The sequence below is a fragment of the Pectinophora gossypiella genome, chromosome 16 (genome assembly GCF_024362695.1).
Source record: "Pectinophora gossypiella chromosome 16, ilPecGoss1.1, whole genome shotgun sequence".
NCBI classification, from domain to species: domain Eukaryota; kingdom Metazoa; phylum Arthropoda; class Insecta; order Lepidoptera; family Gelechiidae; genus Pectinophora; species Pectinophora gossypiella.
The window spans coordinates 1,321,096-1,346,469 of record NC_065419.1 but is presented as its reverse complement, the minus strand read 5'-3'; the positions used below and the strand labels follow the sequence as shown (position 1 = coordinate 1,346,469).

Here is a 25,374-nt window from a genome sequence, read left to right as displayed (position 1 = left end):
CCGTTATGTTTTAAGTAAATCCAAATTAACTACTGAACCTATAACAAAGCAACCCTTCAAAACATTTTGTTTAGCGACTTATTGAAGATTTGCCTTGGATTTCAAAACATTGTTTTTCGCCTCACTCCCAATACAGTCGTTCTGCAAGGACCATCAAATCGAACTCGCCACTCGATCTCTGCCAATTCCCTTGGCATGAAAGCGCAATGTCATCGTGTTAATTAAAACTTGCCAGTGTTACCAGTGCCACTGTTGTGGTGGCTACGCTGAATTAACTGTCGGGAGCTACGAAAAGTCTACTGGAATGGAGGATGAAAACAATGAGTATTTATTTATTTAATTACTTATATCTATCAGTACAAACACCTCACTATTACAGGCGGACCCAATGCGATGATGGAAAAACAAGCTTCCTTTAACATACATAAACTCACGCCCATGTTCCCTGAAGGGGTGGGCAGAGTCACAAATAATCAGAAGACCATTTGCAGCCACATTTGATACATAGTCCTAAGATGGATAATGATGAACCGTTTGGTGATAGGGGATCAGCCTATAGATTCATCATTTTTGGTAGGACGCTTTCCCTTTGTCGGATTTTACGACATGCACGGGAGGAGAGGCAGCAGAACACATTCTATGTTTTTTATTTACTCCCAGTTCAGCAGAGGAGCTTCGTTTAAAAAGTCTAATAAACATTAATATACAATTAACGATTATTTGAAATAGAATTAAGGATGAAAAATGTACAGTGTCAAAGTGGTAAAAAATAAAGTGGGGGAAAACGACATAAATACATCATTTGTAGAGATATTCCGACTACATTTTTGGCCGACTAGCTGATTAGTCGGCCCCAGAAAGCCGACTATGCGGCCAATTGTCTTGTTGGTACTTCTTGTCGTGTGAATTGTCAGGTGGATTACCAACCTAATCAACCCTGGTGTCAAGGTTACTATTGAGCCGCCAAAAGCCCGTGATATGGCTCATATAACGACTATTTACACTAGTAAGTAGTTATCGAGGCCAACGGATTAACGTGCTTTCCGAAGCGCAGATCATCTTACTTTCAGACAATCGGGTGATCAGTCTGTAATGTCCTAGCCAAACTAGGGATCACAAAGTGATTTTTGTGATATGATACCGGGGTTTGAACCTGGGACCTCCGGATCGTAAGCCTATAGTTCAACCACTGGACCATCGAGGTCGGTCTTCAATAGATGAAGAACGACTATACGTAGTATTATTCTTTTGAATGGCCCCTAGTAGGTCCCTTGAAGTGTTAATGCGGATAAACAGCGTGTTTCCACCTCTGGCAAATGAATTAAAATCGAATAACAATCCTCTTAACAAAACTGTGATAATCCGATGAATGCAATCACCATTTATTTTCCACAGTAATAAGGATTAAATATTTAAATTCAACTTGTTAGTACCGAGACGAAAACACATCGACATTAATTCCGAAGTGTCAAAACACAATAAGACAATAAAAAATAAATAAGTACTAACGGGATCCGTAGTTCAGTCGTTTAACGTTCACAATCCGGAGGTCCCGGGTTCGAATCCCGATAAATATCACAAAAAAATCATTTGTGATCCCTAGTTTGATTAGGACATTGCTGACTGATTACTGACTGTTGTCCAAAAAAGGTTATCCGTGCTTCGGAGGGCATGTTAAGCATTCGGTCCCGATTACTAATTTATTTTAAGTATGTAGTCGTTACATGAGCCATATCAGCGGCTCAATAGTAACCCTGACACCAGGATTGATGAGGTCGGTCATTGGTCTCCCAACCCACACGAGAGAAGAAAAACATAACTTACATTTCTACATACATAGACTCACGCCTATTTCCCACCTGGGTAAGCAGAGACTATGGAATTCCATTTGTTTCGATCCTGATACACTTCTCTTGCTTCCTCCACATTCAACAATCGTTTTATACACGCACGCCGGTTCAGAGCAGAACGTACTGAACCTTTTCTAAGGACATCTCCAATTTGGATAGATAGTAATATCGCGTGGTATTCAGGATTTGTGCCCGGTTAATGGCTATAGGCTCGCCCTCTATTACCTACAAGGGACATAGCTAAATAAAAATAAAATTGCTATTCAACATTCTAGATTAAGTAAATTAAATTCATCGTTTTTGGGGTAATGTATACGTTTTTACAATAAAATACCAGATAATATTTTAATATTGTCAGAAAATAAATTTAAAGCTGATGTGAAGCTTACTTTATGTAAAAAAGCTTATTATAAGATTAATGATTACCTAAATGACAAAAATGTCTGGTATTGAATGTGTTCCTCTAGTTATTAAATAACTTGTAATGTATACCCTCATAGATTAAAAGATGTGTTGCTGTTGCATTTTCCTGTCATTTCTTCTCCTCAGCCATTATTACACCTTGCGAAATGACGTAAATTCAAAAATGTTACATTGACCTTCAACAAGTTTATCCATGATAATTACGTTGAATAAATGATTCTGATTTCTGATTTCTGCTAGCGAGGCGTGCGATTCCTATACTATACACCTCTGCCTACCCCATTGGGGATATGTTACCTATATGCTCACTCTACATCTAAATTCGTAGCTCAAAACAACAATGTTTGATTGCTACATTTGTAATCAAGCAACGCTCCATCTCAAATGATAAAAGTTTATCTGCATTTTGCAATTCAAATAGCTAAGTTATTAACGGTTTTGCTGCGCTTGAGCTGATAAAACATATGCATTCATACGCCAGACATGTTATCTTAGAACCTACATCATATCCCTAGCATTATCCCGTTTTTCACGGGATCCGCTTACCTAACCTGAAGATTTGACAGGTCCGGTTTTTTACACAAGCGACTGCCTGTCTGACCTTCCAACAGGTTAGGTCACATACCACCGAAAATGCATTTCTCGGTAATGTGGGTTTCCTCATGATGTTTTCCTTCACCGCTGAGCACGTGATAATCCAATTCGACGAACATTGGTTTAGGCCTGTGCTGGATTCGAACCTGTGATCTCAAAGTGAGAGGCAAGCGTTCTACCAACTGGGCAACGGCTTCATCTTCACGGTACGGCTTTATTTTAGTACCTACATTAAGTGGAAAATACATTGTCATGACCGATTTCTGTCAGCACCTAAGTCCATAGACACAACATGAGCGTTAACGTAATGAAACATTTTAATTTTCGCAGTAAAACCCACAAAAATATTATTTTAATTTAAAATACACTAAAACAAGTACTCCCGGTCAATCCGAGTCGCAGTATAACCCGTCCGCGTTATGAAGCACCACGCGCTAATATATGTAATAAGACGATGCGTACTTTTTTAATTTGACACGATTTTATTGAATGTATATACGCTGTGTACGAATGTATAGCTAAACAAGCGCCAAGTTTTCGCCGCATTTTTGTATCAAGCGCTGTATCTACATCATCACCAGCCCATTAACGTCCCCACTGCTGGGGCACGGGCCTTCCCTATGGATGGATAGGGAGATCGGGCGTTAAACCATCACGCGGGCCCAGTGCGGATTGATGGTTATTAACGACTGCTAATGCAGCCGGGACCAACGGCTTAACATGCCTTCTGAAGCACGGAGGAGCTCGAGATGAAAACTTTATTTTTTATTTTTTGTGGTCACCCATCCTATGACCGGCCTTTGCGAAAGTTGCTTAACTTCAACAATCGCAGACCGAGCGCGTTTACCGCTGCGCTATCGAGCTCCTCGAGCTGTATCTACGGTTGTGGTAAATCAATGGGCTCTGTAGTCATCAGCAGCGTTGCGGGAACCCGTAAACTCACAAGTACTGCAACAATCATCTACTAAAGATGTCGTGGCCAATGATATCGTAAATGCAGAATGTGTTACATTTTTCAATCTCTCCGCCCTCTAGAGCATTGGACGTTGAAAACGATACTTTATCAGTTTTTTAATTAAAGTGTTACGTTCGTTAGAGATGTAGTTTTTCTGGAAATGATTATTATAGATTACCCTTCCTTACTATCCTCCCCTTACTGTCCTTACTATTCAAAAGTTTAAAGGAAACGGCACATCACTGTACTGGATCTGTTATTCTTCTTTTTAAATTGTCTCTCTATCTGTCTGTCTATCTACTGGGCATTCTAATTAAACAAGTATTTTATTTCTGATCTGCTGCCCAATTATTTTTCTTCCTTTGACTTTTCTTTCTTTCATACAAAGCTCGACAAGCAGGTGTGGGTACTAAGTTGTATTGTCATCATTGTTAAGTGAGAATAAATATTCTTTAAACCTAAGTTCTCATTACGATGGATACTCTGACTACCCCAATTGGGATATAGTCTTGCTCTTGTATGTTTATGTCATGTGTTTAAGCACTGAGGTTCTTTTCTTGCAGAAAATTAATGCAATAGTAAAACACCCATTATACTTTCTGTCACTCAGTTTACCAAGTACGTCTTAATTTCTACTCCAACTACGCTCAGTATTCGTGCGTTTCCGCGCATGCTTTAATTCTTTGTCGCAATCCGTTGCGCACTATGCATTCGCTCGAGCGCATAGCTCCCGTGTCAATGCGCTTTTCAATCTGACTTTTGTCTATTTTTATTTATAGGCATTGGATTCTGCGTTCTTTTATGGCGAAGTTAATTGTTTTTCATTATAGTACAGGCAGTAGGTAGGACGTTATAGCACTTTTGGCAAAACGAGTGAGTTGCACTCGAAGACTTAGGTTTCAGTCTCCGTTCCGATTCTAATCTACTAAATTTTAATTTGTTAGTCAATTCATATTTGAACATTGCCAAGTTTCACTATGTTATTCAAAATGTTTTGCTGGAAATTGTAAGTACTTATTAATCAGTAATCAATACCTCTCGTTTTACACAGACACTACACATTGACGTTATCGTACGCGCGCCAACTACAATACTTACTTGGATTGGTTGGATAGGGCTGCCAACTACAATACTTACTTGGATAGGTACTACTACTTAAGGAAAAAGGTTATTATTTATTTAGGTAATCCCAATTCGACTATGTAATGCAATTTTGCTTAAATATTATAAACTCAAGAGTTTTACAACTAAGTCTGTGAATTTCGTTAACGAACACGTAAATAGATCGATGTCAGTATGGAGTACGGAGATAGCATAATCAAGGGTTTTATAATCAAGTAAAAAATAGATTCACAACATAAATAAATAGGTAGCCACTACACTTAAAAATTCACTGTATTTAAGTAATTAATTGCATTCACATTGGTGCGGATTCCTGTACCCACCATCCTAATTTTATTTTAAGTTATATCTGCCTCCGTGGTCTAGTGGTAAGAGCGTTAGGCTCACGATCTGGAGGTCCGGGTTCGATTCCCGATGGGGACATTGTCGAAATCACTTTGTGAGACTGTCCTTTGTTTGGTAAGGACTTTTCAGGCTTGAATCACCTGATTGTCCGAAAAAGTAAGTTGATTTCGTGCTTCGGAGGGCACGTTAAGCCGTTGGTCCCGGCTATTAGCCGTAAAAACACCTCCACCAACCCGCAGTGGAGCAGCGTGGAGGAGTATGCTCCATACCCTCTCCGGTTGATTGAGAGGAGGCCTGTGTCCAGCAGTGGGACGTATATAGGCTATTTATGTATGTATGTATGTACCTGTCATTTCCTTATCCGCCGAAAAAGAAAGGGACGGGTAATCGACAAACATGAAATTTATGGAACACACGTCAATTTTAGCCGGAAATCTAAAACAATCCTCTATTATATTGGCCAATAACCCGACAGAATTAAGTTGACAGCACACGTCAAACGGGTTGCATACCGGCGAGAAATCTATTTGATTTGCCCGGGTTTTTAATTAATTCACTCATTCATTAAAAAAAAACCCTTTCCTTTCTTAAGCGTATAAGAAACTGACACGTATAACTTAAAATAAAATTAGATGCTGAAATGAAATAAAGTAAAATTTATTCGCTCTAGAGTGGTACAAAAGATCTTAAATATACATTATATCAAAAAAAGTGGGTGGTGGAGGGGTTTTTGCCTGGGTGTGTATAGGAATTAGCACCATTTGCTTCGCAAAGTAAGTTTATAGCAAGCTCTATTGACTACTTGATAACTGGTAAGCAATATCATTGTTACCTTAACCAGTTACGTTTAAGTTCAAACAAGCTTAACCAGGTCATTCTAAGTGCTTTGCTGGAAATACTAAGTACTTATTTACCAGCAGGTTTGAAATCAATAATCACTCGATCCAGTATAATCTTTTTAAGATTGAGCGGTTCCAATCCCGGTGGGGACGTATCACAAAAATCACTTTGTGAGCCCTAGTTTGGTTAGGACGTTTCAGGCTGATTACCTGATTGTCCGAAAGTAAGATGATCCGTGCTTTGGAAGGCATGTTAAACCGTTGGTCCCGGTTATTACTGATGTAAGTACGTAGTCGTTACATGAGCCATGGCCTTTGGCGTGTCAATAGTAACCTTGACACCAGGGTTGATGAGGTTGGTTTTCTATCTCACAACCCACACTATAGAAAATAAGGCACGATTGTTTTGATAAAAAAAAAATAAGAAAACCCCCAGAGACGTAAAAAATGTGCCTTTAAAAAGTGAAAAATAATCATTTTTGTAGATTTGCTGCAGATGGCATTAACTACTTGGCCGGGCTCGGTACAAAATTTAAGACAACAGGTCTGAGGATATCCAATAAAAAAAAATCGCAGCCAAATCAAATTATAACTATTTTTTTTAACTCGTTAGCAAGTGATAAGGCAAATAAATATAATAGCGAAAACGTGTTATTTTAAGTACTTGCTTCAAGTCTGCTACCAAGGGAAAGGCATGCTCACGGCGCACGCGCCACTTTCTGAAGCCAATCCGTCTCTGACAACTACTTGGTGCATTTACCCTACTTACCGAGCACGTGCCGAGTATGAATTGAAGGCAGTTTGAAGAATTGCTGACTAGATTAATAGACTGGTTAATCTGAATCATCAATCACTCGTGTTTACATAACATGGGACGTAAATATGCTGTTTTGGTATGCTAAAACAGCATATTACACTGCACACTGTAACTGCACTGTACTGCACTGTACTGCACTGTACTGCACTGTACTGCACTGTACTGCACTGTACTGCACTGTACTGCACTGTACTGCACTGTACTGCACTGTACTGCACTGTACACTGCCAGGCACAGGCCTCTCTTCAGTCTATCGAAGGGAGCATACTCCACCACGCTGCTCCACTGCGGGTTGTGTGGAAGTATTTTATAGCTAATAGCCAGGAACAACTGCTTCACGTGCCTTGAGCACGTAATCAAGATGTACAAAGGACAGTCTAACAAAGTGACTTCGATAATGTCCCCATCGGGAATCGACCCCGGACATAAGATCGTGACATAAGTGGTCTCGTGACATTTTGCCCAGAGACGTCACATTTCAATAAGCAAGGAAACTGTCAAACAGTATAACTTGAAACCTGACAGATAGCTTTTGTTTATTTTGTGAAATGTGACGTCACACGAAGCTCAATCATGGCCGCCCGCGTTTCGGGTCTTGTAACACACACATAAAAAAATCGCATTCTTATTTTTTAAAAGTAAAATATTTAAAAATGGTCCCTGCTTTATCTAAGCACTTAGAAGAATACCTACTCTCTTTCGACACGCTCTCTATTTTTTTTACGTCAGGTCATTACCCTCTTAAATGGCAAAAAATGGCGACTTCATAAAAAACAGCTGAGCATTCTTGTTTGCTTCTTATAAATGTTATTTTCGCGCTTCTTTCCATTACATATATAAAATCACGCCCGTAATCACTAATGGGATGGGCAGAGCTACAAGTAATCAAATATTAACTTCACAATACGAAGATCTAAGATGGATATGAACCTTATGGTGATAAAGGATCAGCCTATCACAATGACAATTGTTTATCATGTTAGAAAGGACATAATCGCTCTGTCGGATTTTACGACATGCCCGAGAAGACGAGCATCTGAACGTGTATAGGCTATTTATTTATTATGAATTATGTACTTAAATAACAATAAGTTCGACGTATAATGGCGTATTGATGACGTCTTGCTTTAACTGACTCGCCATCTTGACCAATTGTACTGTCATCATCAGCCGTACGACGCTCACTGCTGGGCATAGGCCTCCCTCAAAGATCTCCACGACGATCGGTCCTGCGCTGCCCACATCCAGCAATCTTATTTTTCATACATGTGTTACTTATAGAATAAATTTAAAGCTCACGTGAAGCTTACTTTATGTAAAAAAGCTTATTATAAGATTAATGATTACCTAAATGATAAAAATGTCTGTTGAATGAATGTGTTCCTCTAGTTATTAAATAACTTGTATTGTACCGTCATTGATTTAAAAGATGTGTTGCTGTTGCAGTTTCTTGTCATTTCTTCTCCTCAGCCGTAACACCTTGCGAAATGACGTTAATTCAAAATGTTACATTGACTTTCAACAAGTTTATCCATGATAATTACGTTGAACAAATTATTTGATTTCTGATTTCTGATTCTTATGATACTATAGCTAATTTGTATTATAATATCAATATGTGAACATAATTATAATACATGTTATAAATTGGAAAACTAAACATGTTTTTTTTTGTTTTTTGTTACAGTGGAAATCGAGATGGTGTGTCATGAGAAAGTTGTCTCCAGTAGCAGGTAAGAATTTGTACTTTATTATTTATATATTTCGTATACACATTATAATAATACGATGAACCTCATAAGACTTCCAGACACAATAGTTAAGCAATGGGGTTTGGATGTTAAAACGGCATTCGGTCTTACGACTTTAAGGTTCTGACTATACCAATCATCATCATTATAAATTTAAGAGCCACACTCTTGTCGGTGTAGCATTCTTCAGTTACTTTTTAGGGACAAATAGGGCAGTCGTTTCCCTCTTGCCTTCCACCCTGCAGTACTCTGTCTGATGCGAGTGGAATTTCGCCCAGAGTAGTCTAAGCCGTATTAGGACTCCTGTCCGCCGCCTCTGAATAAAACTGACAGTTACTGCTGCCCTCTGCCAGGTTCCAGGTTACATTCTCTGTGACTTTACTTTAAGTACCTAACCATATTTCAAAGAATGTGCGTGAACTATCAGGAGCCGTAGCCAAGTTATGACAACAAAAATTATGAAAACCGACAGTGATAAAAATATTGGGATTGGCATGCTACCTTTGAGAGTCCTCAGCGCTCCCCATTTGTCCGGTCAAGTAGTTAATGCCATCTGCGGCAAATCTACAATAAGTCACGTAAAAAAAAACATGTCATGTATGTCAATCCCATACATTTCTGTTACTATCTATTGTCATAAGATTGATATATTTTAAAGACAAAAAAAAAAAAAAAGATTGATATATTATGACATGCCAATTCTAAATACTTTTGTCACTGTCTGTTACTCACCTGCGAAAACGTGTCTATCCCGAGGTTTTGTTAATAAAAATCACATCAAAATGTGTTTTTTAAAAAAGGTCTAACCTTCACTGTTACAAAAAAGTAATGTAACATAATGAAAATTTTATGCCATTTTACCAAAATAAATAGAACGCGTTGAAGGTATAACTTTCCGAAAATGTGATAATAATATTAGCCGCTTTACAAAAATAAGGGAAAACGTAGAATTACTTATCCGAGGATAACAAATGCTGGGGTCCCATTAAACTTTGTGTGGAGATAAGCAAAAATCCTTAATCCTTACACAATCCCTTCCAGACTGTTTAAGGGCCCTACTAAAGTTTCTCGAATGGAAAATGGAATTTGAATTCAAAACTTTTGGGATTAAAAAATATTATCTGTTATTTCAGTATTTGTCAACGATCCTCATAAATAAATATTAATACTACGTGGTAACTTGTAAAGGCTATTGATGTAAGTTGTAGTGAACGAGGTCCTAGACAAATCTCGCTTGTCGTAGCGATTATAGCGCAACCATTTTCTATACATTTAACATAACGTAAACACACGATTATGAGGTTCGAATCCCGGTGGGGACATATCACAAAAATCACTTTGTGATCCCTAGTTTGGTTAGGACATTACAGACTGATCACCTCATTGTCCGAAAGTAAGACGATCCATGCTTCGGAAGGTACGTTAAGCCGTTGGTCCCGGTTACTACTTACGGATGTAAGTAAGTAGTCGTTTCAATGAGTCGTGTCAGGGGCCTTTGGCGGCTCAATAGTAACCTTGACACTAGGGTTGATGAAGTTGGTAATCCACCTCACAACCCACACGATAGAAGAAGATGAGGTACATCCATCGCAAATGATCTAAGTAACCGTGATCTAAGTACGTAGTCGTTACATGAGTCATGTCAGGGGCCTATGGCGGCTCAATAATAACCCTGACACCAGGGTTGATGAGGTTGGTATTCTACCACACAACCCACACGATAAGAAGAAGACCGTGACCGAACTTTCTGTTAGAACAACGTGATAGGTGGTAAGCCGTATCGCCGTCTATAATGTACTAGCGAAAACTGCACTTAAGATAAATTAAGTAACTCATTGATGCAAGTCCAACGGGGCTCGAACAAGTGATCCGTTTGAGAAACAAGCCGGTTAACCACAGCACCACAGACTTTTGATTATATTACACGCAACAATAACAAAGCTAAAACATCTCTTATCCTTGTCTTTATTACTTTGCTCACAGCTCAAAAGTTGTTTTCATGTCGGCCTTTAAGTTTTAATATAATGCTTACAAGTTACAAATTCAAATGAACCTTGGATCAATATCGGAATGACCTACAATAGCGTGGGATGACTTGATGTCATCATTTCTTAAGATCAAGGTTATTGCGTAAGAACCACAGACTAAAAATAAACTAGACTTTATAGTAGACTCTGCATCCGACCTGAGTGCTTGATCCTCCTACTGTCTGTACATGCTACAACAATTTAGGCTTGTACTTAATTTATGACACACTAGCGACCCGCCTCGGCTTTGCTCGGGTGCAATGCGCAGGAAAAAATGAAATTATTTACGACATCACATTGAAAACCTCAAAAATAACAGTATTTCTTCAGTATTTAAAGGATGTTATTGTACACATAAACCTTCCTCTTGAATCACTCTATCTACTAAAAAATACCGCATCAAAATCCGTTGCGAAGTTTTAAAGATTTAAGCGTACATAGGGATATAGGAACAGAAAAAGCGACTTTGTTTTATACTATGTAGTGATGATGTATGCTATTAGCTATTTCCTTGGTTTACATGTATAGTCATTCTCAGTTTTGGAGTGCAGGGCGACATTGCTCTAAAGTATAGTGGACTCTATAGTTAGTGGCCTGTTTCTCAGTTGGAGAAAGAGGATAGCTAATTTGCAAGATTTCTAAAAGCTACAATGTATGGGATTGCCATGTCTTTTTTAAATAATAGAGGATCGCGTTTGACCTCAACCACCTAATGGTAACTGATGATGTGGCGTACACCCAGATTATAACGAGTTGGAAAAACAGACGACAGCAGACAGTTTCAATCCTTCGCTGTTCGCATCAAAAAGGAAGAGGCAAAACGTTTAGTGCGGATTGGTGGTATATCCACATCATAAGGATCAAATGCCTGCCGACGTCTAGTTGTCCGTAGATGGAATGGAGTTGTTGGAATTAACTCGTGAAGTTCCTGCGTACACTCACCGAAGTTTACCCTATAAAAGACCGACAAACAGGCTACCCTTCGTCTGTGGTCTAGACTTTGGAGTCGAGGCTTGATTTGATGTCGATCCTATTTAATGTTATCCCAGTCACTGTCGTTGTTTGTAATCCTTTGCAACTTGGCTAAGGACCCTGGTAGGCATATCGTAAAAACCTAAAGTATAATAGGCTGACAAGACTGTCAATGTTCTTCATCCTACGACCAAATGAGGAAGTAATCGTTACATGAGCCATGTCAGGGGCCTATGGCTGCTCAATAATAACCCTGACACCAGGGTTGATAAGGTTGGTAACCCAACTCACAACCCACACGATAGAAAGTACCAAATTACCAATACAGAGACTGCAGGCGTGACTACATTGAATGTACAGTATTTATGTAAATATTACTCAACATTGCAACCTCAAAAAAAGCGTCGGATTCATTAAAATATCATGCATTTTGAATCCAATTAAAAGTTTCAGCAGTCCAACTATCATTCAGTTCGTAGAGTAAACTCATTCATTATGCAACGTCAGGGTTATTAGCAGTAGTAAGTCTTCATGTTCTGTCACTTGTAGACAATATTCACGATAAGTAATGAAAAACATAACGGCCACCGTGGTCCAATGGTTGAGCGTTGGGCTCACGATCCGGAGGTCCCTGGTTCGAATCCCGGGGATATCTATTATATCACAAAAATCACTTTATGATCCCTAGTGTGGTTAGGACGTTACAGGCTTATCACCTGATTGTCCAAAAGTATATATTTTCGTCTCTTCGTGTTTTTAAAAAGATAATTATTACTACATCCGTTATTTTATTTTGTAATTCACGTATATTCGAGTTTTTGTAGTAGAGCACGGAATCGGATAGTGTGTGGTTTGATAGAGGTCTACTACAAGTTTAGTACAAGGATTACGTAGGGTGCCCTGTCTAACGAGATAGCGGGATCAAGGGCTCTTTGAAGTTCAAGTTTGGCTGAATAAGGCAGTTCCTAGAAGAGGAATTTTCTTTAATAAAGAGTGTAATTAATTATAAATGTTGTTTTTTAAACAATAGCACCTACAACGCATCTATTTCCATTAATAATTAGATTTATCGTGTATCAGAATTTGAATTCAGAACTAAATACTATTATTATTTTATCCATGCGGGAATTAAAACAAAACAACTGTAAAGAATTTAGTTCTAAATTCAAATTCTGATAGACGTTAAATCTAATAAAAATAATAATTGATGTTTGGCATTTGTTTATTCGGAAATGTGATATTGTCGAGGGAAATCACTAAAACAGAATCTTCTTAGAAATAGAAACACTTCTTTCTTCTTTTCTCCTGTGGGTTGGAAAGTCAATAACTATCAACCCTGGTGCCAGGGTTAATAGAAGCACTGTACATGTAAGTTTTAATTTCCTCCTGATTCTCGCAAGAATCGAATTCAAATGGGTGAATAGAAATAAGAGTAGATATAAATGAGAAATAACAATTATAAAGCAATTACAGATTTCAAAAAGGTTCGACCACATTCATCATACCAAAAGTACCTACTTATTAACACTTTCACGGACAACCACCGGTCATTGACCTTTCATTCCTAATAGTATAATAACACTTGAAATGTCGTTTGTAAAATATCGTCTGTTGTGTCCGTGAAAGTGTTAAGATAAAAAAAATACATATATACATAAACTCACGCCCTTAATCCCTAATGGGGTGGGCAGAGCCACAAGTAATCAAAGACAACTTGCAGCCACTGTTAATACGATGTCGTAAGCTGGATATGATGAACCTTATGGTGATAAGGGATCAGCCTATCGCCCATAACATTAGTCCATCCTGTTAGAGGACACGACCCCTCTGTCGGTTTTTACGACATGCCCGGGAAGACAAGCAGCAGTTATAAAGTAATAATAACTTTACGTAACTAGTATACATATATCTATATGTAAAATCTAAAGTATGTCTGTAAAAAAATACATGGTCTAATTACTTCTTCTATCATGTGGATTGTGAGGTGGATTATCAATCTTATTAACCATTGTTAGGGTTATAGCGCGCTGCCAAAGGCACCAGACATGGCTCATGTAACAGAAACTGACAGACTAACTGTACCAAATATTTGACCATGAATATTTTTTTGGTATTAAAAAAAATCAAAATGGCGGAAAAACAAGATGGCCGCCATACAAAATTTTGTTTTTCCGGATAATGTCTCGTTGGTAAAAACTGTGTATGGGGTTGTAATCGGAACATCCCGTTGACTATGGAAATTTTTCTCGATCTTGAAAAACTGCTCCGCATCAGGGAGACACCCTACAGCCTGGCAAAACTATAAAACCTGGAGCAATTTTTCTTTCGCGAAACATATTTAAATCTTGGTCAAATCCAATCCCCGGTGAAAAAAAATCAAAATGGCGGAAAAACAAGATGGCCGCCATACAAAATTTTCGTTTTTCCTGAAAATGCCTCGAGAGTAAAAATGATATAAAGGGATGTGATCGGATCGTCATGTTGAGTATTTCAATACTGCTCGATCTTGAAAAACTGCTCCGCATCAGGGAGACACCCTACGGCCTGGCAAAACTATAAAACCTAGAGCAATATTTTTTTCACGAAACCTATTTAAATCTTAGTCAAATTCTATTCCCGGTGAAAAAAAACCAAAATGGCGGAAAAACAAGATGGCCGCCATACAAAATTTTTGTTTTTCCCGAAAATGCCTCGGGGGTAAAAATGATGTATGAGGAATGTGATCGAAACATCATGTTGAGTATGGAAATACTTTTCGATCTTCGAAAGCTGCTCCGCATCAGGGAGTCACCCTAAGGCGTGGCAAAACTATCGCACTTGGAACATTTTTTTTTTCCACCAAACCTATTAAAATCTTAGTCAAATTTTATCGCCGGTGAAAAAAAAAACAAAATGGCCGAAAAACAAGATGGCCGCCATATAAATTTATGTTTTTACAGAAAATGTCTCGGGTGTAAAAATGATGTATAGGGGTGTGATCGGAACGTCATCTTGGAAAACTGCTCCGCATCAGGGAGACACCCTACGGCCTGGCAAAACTATAGCACCTAGAACTTTTTTGATTTCACGAGACCTATTCAAGTCTTGGTCAAATTCTATCGCGGTAAGAAAATGGCGGGAAAACAAGATGGCCGCCATACAAAGCTTCGAACTAATACAGGACACGCGAGCAGCTTGCTGCGAGCGAACCACGCGACATCTAGTTCCAATCTATAAGTGCACTTCTAGTTGATAAAAAATTTGTCCGGCCAAGTAGTTAATGACATCTGCGGCAAAACTACAATAAGTCACGTCAAAAAAGAAGAAAAAAAAGTTGATAAAAAAATATTCGGCTGAAATTGTAGCTGCTCTAAGATTTTTTATGCCCTATCGAAGTGACATTATAAAACTAGAAAAAAATAAACATCTGCAACTTAACAATACTACAACTGTAGTGTAAATCTTATCTTAAAACTTAAAAAGTTGGTAAAGCGAAGGTAACTTCCTCAAACTGCCACAGAAAAAAAAAATAATGGGATCAGTGTAAAGTCCAAAATGACGCATCATTTCTTAGTAAAAGTACCTCTACTTTGCTAAACTTTAAATAGGCTTTAGTTAGTACGCTGTAGGAGTGAGAATTGATTGAGGCTTTTAGCAGGTAGGTTTGGTTTAGCCTTCGAGTGACCTTAGTAGGTATGCAAGGTATAATTATGTCGATTTGAAGAAGACATTTTTGTGGTCGCGGCTTTATATTCCCATTCAATTATTGAAGATTAAATTCCGATTCTTATATTCTGAGAAACACACTTCATCACGCTTGCACGAGCTGCTATACCTAATAGGATATGTAAAAGCAACTTACAGTCAAGCTCAGGTAACATTAGAACTTTCAAAACCTAAGAAAGGTTTTGTGGTTTAACTTGTAAAAGATAAAATCGACGTGTCACAAAGGCTAGTAAGTAAGAAGTAACATAACATAAACATAAACTGCCTAAATACGTCCCACTGCTGGGCAAGTAAGAAGTATGAAACTTAATTTTTTACCTTTTATTTTCTAAAATCCTTAATCATATTCAAACTCAACGAAATCTTTATTCTGTTAAGTTTACGTAAAAATTTTAGTTAATTTTTTACGTACTTAAATATATTTTTGTCGAACGTCTCATCCGCCTTTAACTTTGTACCTTCTCACAACCTGTATAGCCTAGGAAAAGGAGCGAGGAAAGGACAAGAAAAAAAAAACGCCACGGGACCTTAGCTGTTGTTGAAAATAATTGGGATTGATGTGACCATAGAAATCTGCATCCTAGTGCGAGTAAAATCCATTCTAACTATTTTCGGTTCAACCATTCTTATCCATCATCAAATCCTTAATTTAATCAATCAATTAAGTTAAGAACTCTTGACTTTTCCTGATAAGTCCTCAATTTGATTAACGTACTTTTGCCTCCTCCTTCCGACACTCGAAGATCCATTTCGATAATTTTGTTTCATTCATTCAACTATAACAGCCTCCGTTGTCTAGTGGTTAGAGCGTTTGGCTCACGATCTGGAGGTCCGGGTTCGATTCCTGATAGGGACATTGTCGAAATCACTTTGTGAGATTGTCCTTTATTTGGTAAGGACTTTTCAGGCTTGAATCACCTGATTGTAAAAACACCTCCACCAACCCGCATTGAAGCAGCGTGGTGGAGTATGCTCCATACCCCCTCCGGTTGATTGAGGGGAGGCCTGTGCCCAGCAGTGGGACGTCTCTAGGCTGTTTATGTATGTTATGTCATTCAACTATTAGAGCCTGAATTCATCTGCGCTTGTATCTTCATAAATTATAGCCTATGTGTTAATCTGATGTATAAGCTATACGTATTACTGTGAAGTATCACCAAAATCTATTTATTCGTTTTTGCGTGAAACAGGAACCAACATTCATACATCCTCAAATACTTTCGCATTTATAATTTATTATCAACCATACTCACAGGCCTGGTGAGAAGAACAGAGAAGCTGACTACGTGAGTGTTTCCCTTTTTCTTTGAGCTGGGCTATTTTCAGGTGTATGGGGACAGTGCAAGTGGTTAGGATTCTTCCTTTCCATCTTTTTCTTTTCCGCATTAATGTGTATCAAACACATAAGATACGGGTAATTGCATACCTTTACGCTTTTTGTAATTGTTTTGTGAATTTTTTTAAGTGATGTTATTGTCTTGGTTTTGTGTGTGACGTCCTTTTATAATGAACAATTTCTATTCTATTCTATAAGCTCACAATTATATCTCAATTTGGGTAGTCAGAGGTACATCCATCGCAAGATGAACTAAGTATCCACGCCTCACCGAACTTTCTGTTAGTACTAGGATTTATACCTTGTAGGTGAATGAGCCTAGCTCAGTGGTTCCTAACCTTTTTAATGTCACTACCCCTGTGAACAAGTATGGAAATTGAGTCGCCTATGGAAGTAGGTAAATTCGAACGTATATGTGTTTATTATGTAAGTAAGAAAATGCACGTTTAGGTAACTAGTAAAGTAATATATAAATCTCGGAGTTAACTAGTGTGAAGGTTGAAATTGCTTTGCATTCGCAAGTTTGATAATATAAGGTTCGGTTTCACTCAACGCGCATCTCATGCCATGCTCAACATTCAGACGGTTTCTGTCTTTTGTTTTTAATGTAACAAGAGTTATAATAGTACTTCGTGCCGTCCCGTGTTACCCCCCTAGAATCTCCGTTTTACCCCTGAGGGGGTAATAATTACCTCTTGGTTAAGAACCACTGCCCTAGCTGTTCATATCTTTATTATCCTTTCAGATACGCAATCCAGCAATACATTTTATTAGACATGATTGTTTTGGAAAATATTAAAAGGTGTTCCATTAGGTACTGAAATATTCCTCTCACGCTCACTTTGCTTATAGAAAATTCAAAAGGGCAACGTTCAACTTTGGAGCACTGTTTTCTGTTGCTTCAGCGTAGAGGTACGACGTTTCGGATATTGTCCCAAAAATCATGAAATCTTTTGAAATCTTTACACCGCAAACTACTTTCTTAATTCTTCGACCTCCGTGGTCAAGGGAATGAGCGTTGGCCCCACGATAAAGAGATCCCAGGTTCGAATCTCGAACATATCACAAAACATTTCCCGAACATATCACGAAATTCGTTTCGTCAGGACATTGCAGGCTAATCACCCGATTGTCGGAAAATAGCGTTTAGCAATCGGTCACTGCTGCTATTTAATTATATAAAAATGCGATTGTTACATGAGCCATGTCACGGGCTTTTAGCGGCTCAATAACCCTGACACCAGGGGAAGCTAAAGTCTTCTGAAGAGAACTTGCAAAATTAAATTGGTTGTAACAGGCAAATCTAGTTCGGTACCGATACGAATTGGTGCGGGGCTGAGAGAGTCCGAACGCACGGACAGTAGTATAAAGGATAATGTAGTATGCTTTATTCTCTGCCATGATTTTTTTCAGATATATAACGACACATATATCATTGCGGAGGCACTACCGTGCCCCCAGATAATAACGCAATAGTATACTTTATTCCCTGTCATGTTTTTTTTTTCCAGATATATTGACACATTATACCGGCGCAACTCTACTATGTTTCCCTCGAGAATACTCGTCTAACTTTATAGAGGCCCGATACAAGTTTTTGTGTCAGAAATTGCGTAAACTAATGGACTATAACTTTGTTATTATTTCTGGTTTTATTGCACGTGTCATGTGCTATTAAACTGACGGAAAATGTGGTATTTCTTGCACAATAGAGAGCGATTTGCCCAACACGGGAGACTTCCGGATTTCCAGTTTTGGAACTGGGACTATGATCACTATTTCACGATTCCGAATATTCTGTATTCTGATTTCAGCATTGGTTGGCAGATATACTACGGCCAATCGTAACCTGTACCATTCCTACCCGGATCTTCAACATAACAGCGCTCTAAATGGTCGAATTAACAAAACAACATAAACATCAGTCACGAATCATGTAATCTGTGTTCAGACGCCTCATATGATAAATGGTGGGCAATTCATCATGGCAAACGAAAGACAAGGGAGTTGGGAGTGCCAGTTAGTCCGTTGTACATACAATATACGCCCCACTTTCTCTTGATACAGATGTGTTTGTATCTGGTTGATAATCGCGTAGATGCCACGATTACAATTCGCGATTTGATATCACATTGGTCCTGTGTGTCGTCGGCTTGCTTCTGAATCGGGGAACGGAATTCACTAGTATAAGTATTTACAGAAACTTGATGATAGTACATAATATAGTGTTGATATTACCGTTCACAACCTTACCTGACTTACGAAATTAGCTATAATTTTATTAATATTGCTGTTTCGAATATTTTGTATAAAATTAATTCAATCTTTTCTAAAGTTATTGCGATATATTATCGAAATAGTATTAATTCATTTTTTTTAATGCACATTAAAATAGCGTGTTACGAAAATATGTTAGCAAAGAACCAATAAAATTATTGTTATTTTTAAAAGTCAGGTAAGGCGGTAATATCAACTCTAGATTATGGACTACCATCACGTTTAGGTAAGTAACTATACTACTGCAATTCCGACCTACACTGATCAATCATAAATTATCGATAATCAAATTAATTCCGATATGAAATCAGTAGAAATATTTTCTTCGCGATAGATATCAAGTAAAGTTATTAAAACTTCTGTACCATCATCATCTCCTCGGCGTTATCTCGTTTTTCACAGGGTCCGCTTACCTAACCTGGGGCCTTAGCCAAGTTGCAAACGATTATGACAATCGAAAATCACCTTATGTCAGTCCCATACATTTTTATCACTGGCACTGTCGATTGCTTTGTCCGGCCACGTCAAAAAAAAACAAAACTGTCGATTGTCATAATCGTTTGCAACTTGACTAAGGTCCCTGAAGATTCTAACTCGAAACTTCCGTCATTAATTAAAATAAAATGCATAATAGAATAGATTTTTTTTATCATAAAAGTACGCCACAAATAAAAACGAAACAATAACATCACTTACAATTTTCACAAAACAATTAAGTACAACAAAGCAAAAAGGATTCGTCGAAATGATCACAAGGTGGTCAGGTGGTGGACGTTCGGTGATAAAACTATCAACATTACACTATCGTTCATTACTTTATAAATAAAATAAAAAACAGCATAATTACTAATACATACAGCGCTAACACCAAGTCTTAGCACTCAATAACAGTACGGTAATTAACGCATTAAAAACCCAAATCTGCCATAACAAACGATCAATCAAATGAGGCATAATTTGCTTCACGGACACTGCACAGTGACAGTCTAGTGATGCGATAACTATCGATAGTTGGGCAATGACGGCAATATCGAAAGTACTATCTAAAGTATCTATATTATTTTTTCATTGCGATAGCATTGGTTACGTGAAGCTAAGAGCCACGCTTTTGTCGGTGTAGCATTCTCCAGTCCTGCCTATCCAATTCTTTAACTTCCTTATAAAACATGACGTTCGCCTTCTCTTTAAGCTATGATAGTCGCTACGATATTGATACTATCTAGAGTGCAAATATCGATAGCCTGTTTTCACTGTAAAAAATAAATCGACTAGTTTTCAGCCCGCAACGGCGTCAAATTTTGATTATATCGCAGTAAGCGCGTCCGTTTCTGGAATGTTCTTGAATTCTTTCATCATTTACATCTTTAGAAAGTACCCACTGCGTCAATTGGCGACGTGACATTTGTAACAATAAAATATGAAATAAATATGTTAGATATATGGTGTTATAGAAACCAATGCCCTATTTTTCCCTAAAAGTAGCATGGAGAATGCTACACCGACAAGAGCGTGGCTTTTAAATTAGTGATGATGATGGTAGTTTTTCACTTAACGATAATTTTGCAATAGATTGTTTTTATTAAGATTATTTTTAAATATTTTATTTTTAGAAAATAATACTGCAATTTTTTATCTGTTTATTACAACATCAAGATCGAGTTTCGTGTGACGTCACATTTCACAAAATAAAAATGATCTGTCAGCTTTCAAGTTTTTCCTGTTCAACAATTTCTTTTTTTTTAATGTGACGTCACTGGGCATAATGTCACATGACCAAACGTCTTACCAAATAAAAAAAATAAACACTAATAATAACACGAGTAGTAATGTATTGTGAGATTCGGCCGATCGATTCTATTCTGTCTAATAATTATTATTGCGTATGGCAGAAAAAAATAAAATATCCTGCGTGGATCATAGCCGTCTCTGCCGCATCCGTCATACAATGCAGCTCGGCTATGCCACCTGGGAATCGGTGGAGAGGGCACTCGTTCACTATGTGAGACAGGGTTTAATCCGGGTGACCACATTCACGGGATGACGACTCCTTTAAGCCCCATTTATGTAGGTGATGCTGGTAAGTGTTCTGTCTATGAATATGTCATCATCATCATCATCAGCCCATTAACGTCCCCACTGCTGGGGCACGAGCTTTCCCTATGGATAGATAGGGAGATCGGGTCTTAAACTATCACGCGGGCCCAGTGCGGATTGATGGTTATTAACGACTGCTAATGCAGCCGGGACCAACGGCTTAACGTGCCTTCCGAAGCACGGAGGAGCTCGAGATGAAAACTTTTTTATGTGGTCACCCATCCTATGACCGGCCTTTGCGAAAGTTGCTTAACTTCAACAATCGCAGACCGAGCGCGTTTACCGCTGCGCCACCGAGCTCCTCAATAATGATGAATATGTACGTACATTTAATTATCGATAATAAAACTATCGATAGTTGGACATTACTAAGTGATACATCACAGAGGCTGTCGGACGTCTGTGTAGACGTGGCACGTTCCGACAGCAAAACGTCATACGCCAGCGTTGATGGAATTATAGTGGAAGTGGTCTTTGAAGTTGATAGTCGGAAGTTGAAGAATGTGTTTACTTTGTGATTTCACGCGCTTAGACCGTAATTGTTATATTTAGAGTGGTCTCTTAAGAGTCCTGGAAGAAATAGAGGGAGGCCTTTGCCCAGCAGTGGGACACTTTAGGCTAGATAAGATAAGGTAGCATCACGCCTGTATCCCGAAAGGGGTAGGCAGAGGTGAGTGGTGTATACCTAGTATACATATATACACCCACTCCTCGCCAGCTACGTTTTAAGTTCCATGTAATAGGAGACGAGCCTATTGTCATTAATCGGCCACAAGTCTTAGAAACCACGTGATATCGTTTATCTATGATCCAAACATGAATTTAAAATCATACCTACAGTCGAATTCAGCGGTTTAGAGCCCAAGCCGAGATTCGAACCCGTGACACTACGATGTAAGTCACGCGTTCTCCGAACAGGGCTATCAGGGACTAAGAATTTTTTTTTTATTTTTATTTTTTTATTTTTTTTTATTTGGGATGAAAAACAGCAGTACAAAATCATTACATTATAGTCTTAGCACTAAACAATTTAGGTATATGTACAGCCAACAACAACATCCACATATTACTATACAGAATTCTGTGAAGAAGACATTATCATCCAGTTGCACATTAGATAGAACTTAGCAGAGTTCAAAAGAAGAAAAAAGGATCAAAAGAAGAAAAAAGGACTAAGAATGATATTTAAAGTGTATAATGTTTAATTGATGTCCCTTTATATTTCGGATTATTTTTAATTCGTCGTATAGCCCTCATACGTCTAGTTTCCACATCTAACCAATAGACCACGGTGGCTGTTGATGTTGTTATAACTATGTAATGAGTCATTTACAGTACAAACAAAAATAAAAGCATATAAGTAGGTACTTTGTCAGATGAGAAACACATTTCACAAGAGGCAAGGACCTATCCTAAAATAGCATAAATCGTTCTTGACACCGAAATATCTAGCTACAAACAGTTAATGTTCAGTTGGTCATAGAATAAATGTTTCTTTAAGATATGACAGACCTTTGAAGCACATAATAACGGGTTCTTACCGCGTTTAAATGGGGATATGAGACTCCCGATATTCCCGATATGAAGAAAGAGGGTAGACAGATATGTCTGCCCGTAGAAATTTATGGATCTACCTACTCCACTCCAATCTCATCAGTCATCCCGTGATCATGGCACTTGCAACAGTGTCGAAATATCGGGAGTCTCATATCCCCATTTAACGGTAAGAACCCGTTATTATGTGTTTTAATTAGGATAATAACCGCGTAAACTTAAAACAATGTATAGACCTTTGAAGGTCGATAAGAAGGTAGGAACTAAGATTGTACCATTATTAATTAACACATATTAATAAATTAATTTATTATGTGCAATTTATTTAAACTAAAATATATGAATTTGTATGTAAAGAAAGAAAGAAAGAATCGTCCATTAGATAGGGACACAACAGTAACAAATGTAAAACAAAACACGGAATAAAAACAACTTACATAAAAGAGTATAAATAAATAGACAGTAAACATTGAGGAGGAGGATGCTGTTGTAAATAATAGCTTGCCAGTTCCTATGTATGTGTAATGTGTGTGTAGGATAGGTACTAACATAGTTTAAGTTCACATTGTTACTAACAAATATGAATTTAGGTCTAAAATAAATAATAATTCATTCATTCATTAAGGCAAATTGTAATTGAGTGTATTGACTGGTCATCAATGGTGGTGGTGTCCTTAATAAAAGGACCTTACTCAGCATCACCATAATAAGTATTCTATAGACACTGCTATGTGAGGCACGGAAATATATAACGGTTACCATCACTAAGGTAAGTGATGTAATAATATATATTAAAATAAAAAATGAAAGTACCAAAATATTTTTCTTTTATACGAAAAAAAATGTTAAGTAACAGTTACGAAATGAAAATAAAACATAATTATGTTTCTTGACGTATGGCCTTAACCTCTCATATGCCGAGATACCAGACACAATAGATTTTACATTGTGTCTGGTCGAGATCTGCGTTCCGGCGTTCGAAAGGTTAATTTAGTGACACGAAGCGTTTTCGTCTACTCTAAAATTAAATGATTTATAAAGCAACTTTTCCATCGTTTACAAGATAAATACATTTCTAAAACGTGCTCTATCGCTCGGAGTGTCGAGTCTGTTTCTATTTGCTAGTTAATCTATGAAACTAGGTGTTTTACGGAGAAACAAATCTGACGTCAGCTTTTCAAGAATCTATGACACAACTGAGGTGTGATAGCTATGCATGTTTGCTTTAATAGTTGCGTTACTAACTTAATGGTTTTACATGTCAGTCTTTTATCAAGTGGAACCTTACAAACAAAACGCTGCTAGAAAAAAAGTTTTGAATTGAAATTAGTGAATGTACGTACACGTGTGTGAAAAAAAAATTGTGAATGTGGTAGCCCAGTTGGTAAAACGCTTGCCTCTCACTTTGAGGTCGCAGATTCGAATCCAGCACAGACCTAAACCAATGAGTGTCGAATTTTTCGAATTCAAGTTTGGAAACATTGTGAGGAAAACCAGTTTCCCGAGAAATGCATTTTCGGAGTTATGTGACCTAACCTGTATTGGCCGGGTTTTCCCTTCGCGGGTTGGAAGAAATATTATGGGTATAATTGATTAGAGAAGTTAATATTTAAGTACTTTATTTATAGCATTTAAATACAATTTGTCACTTATAAATTAAAATTACGATTAATTAAAACATTTTAAATAACATTAACATATTTTTTTAAAATTTTTTGAAGTTAATTATTGTATACATACAGAGTTATAACAGCTGATGTAAGATCTAGGTCTCATAAGCTATTCAATAGCAACTTTCATTGCCCGGATATCAGCTTTCATCAGACGCTGAATGGCGTCAGTACTACGTCAATCTGACAGACAGACAAAGATTGCATTCAAGTCGGTGCAGCGTTGCATTCTCAAGTGGCCTGGTATTACTTTGCCCTGTCTAATTGTTAGTATGTCTTTTTTCAATGAAAGCCCTGTTGTCTGTGGTCGATTAGGGACACATTTTATGTTGCTTTTTGTCAGATAACGTCTCACGTAGAAAAAAGTGTTCTAAATTTGAATTTGTTTATACAAAATTTTGCTATTCCATTTATAAATATTGTATATATCCGTAAATGGTAAAATCAGCCCTTTATGTTTACTGAGGTAGGTATTTGCTTCCATGTTCAAATATTTTTTCTTCGCAGGTAGATGTAAGTTCACAGGAATATGTGAATAATCATGCGGATAAAATATTTATATTTTTAGTAACGTGATATTATTTTATTTTATTCGTTATTATTATTTTTTTATGTATTTTATAATTTTATACAAGATGTTGCACTGTCCCGCACCAAAGTTTAATAAATGTTTCACTTCCACTGGTTGCCTGGAAGAAATTGCTGCTTAGCAATAAGGCCGCCAGATTGTACTGTATCTATCATCCATTTGTGTAAATTTGTTTTGTATGTTGTGTGCAATAAAGTATATTTGATTTGATTTGATTATGGATGCATAGTGTGTATTTATTTATACTTATACATCTCTGCCTACCCTTTCGGGGATACAGGCGTCATAATGTGTTATTTTAATGTAATCATTCCTATACAAATACTGATGCATTATTGCACCAAACAGAAGCAGAAGCATTTTCAATTTTAGGATTTGATATAAGTGATTGTTAAAGATATGCAGAGATTAACGAAACTAACATTATATTATACATTAATGTATCATCCATTAT

At 37.5% G+C, this 25,374-nt stretch overlaps 1 protein-coding gene and 1 long non-coding RNA gene across 4 annotated transcripts in view; both read left to right on the top strand.

Annotated features, from left to right (window-relative positions):
• LOC126373959 (uncharacterized) overlaps nt 1-25,374 on the top strand; it is a 650,308-nt gene that overhangs the window by 463,552 nt on the left and 161,382 nt on the right. For all 3 annotated transcript variants that reach the window (XM_050020362.1, XM_050020363.1, XM_050020361.1), the window contains one exon: nt 8,633-8,678. In XM_050020362.1, the coding sequence (XP_049876319.1) occupies nt 8,633-8,678 (46 nt within the window). The remainder of the gene's footprint in view (nt 1-8,632; nt 8,679-25,374) is intronic.
• Nucleotides 1-25,374, top strand: part of LOC126374058 (uncharacterized) — a 310,332-nt gene that overhangs the window by 123,576 nt on the left and 161,382 nt on the right. The gene's annotated exons all lie outside the window — the stretch shown is intronic.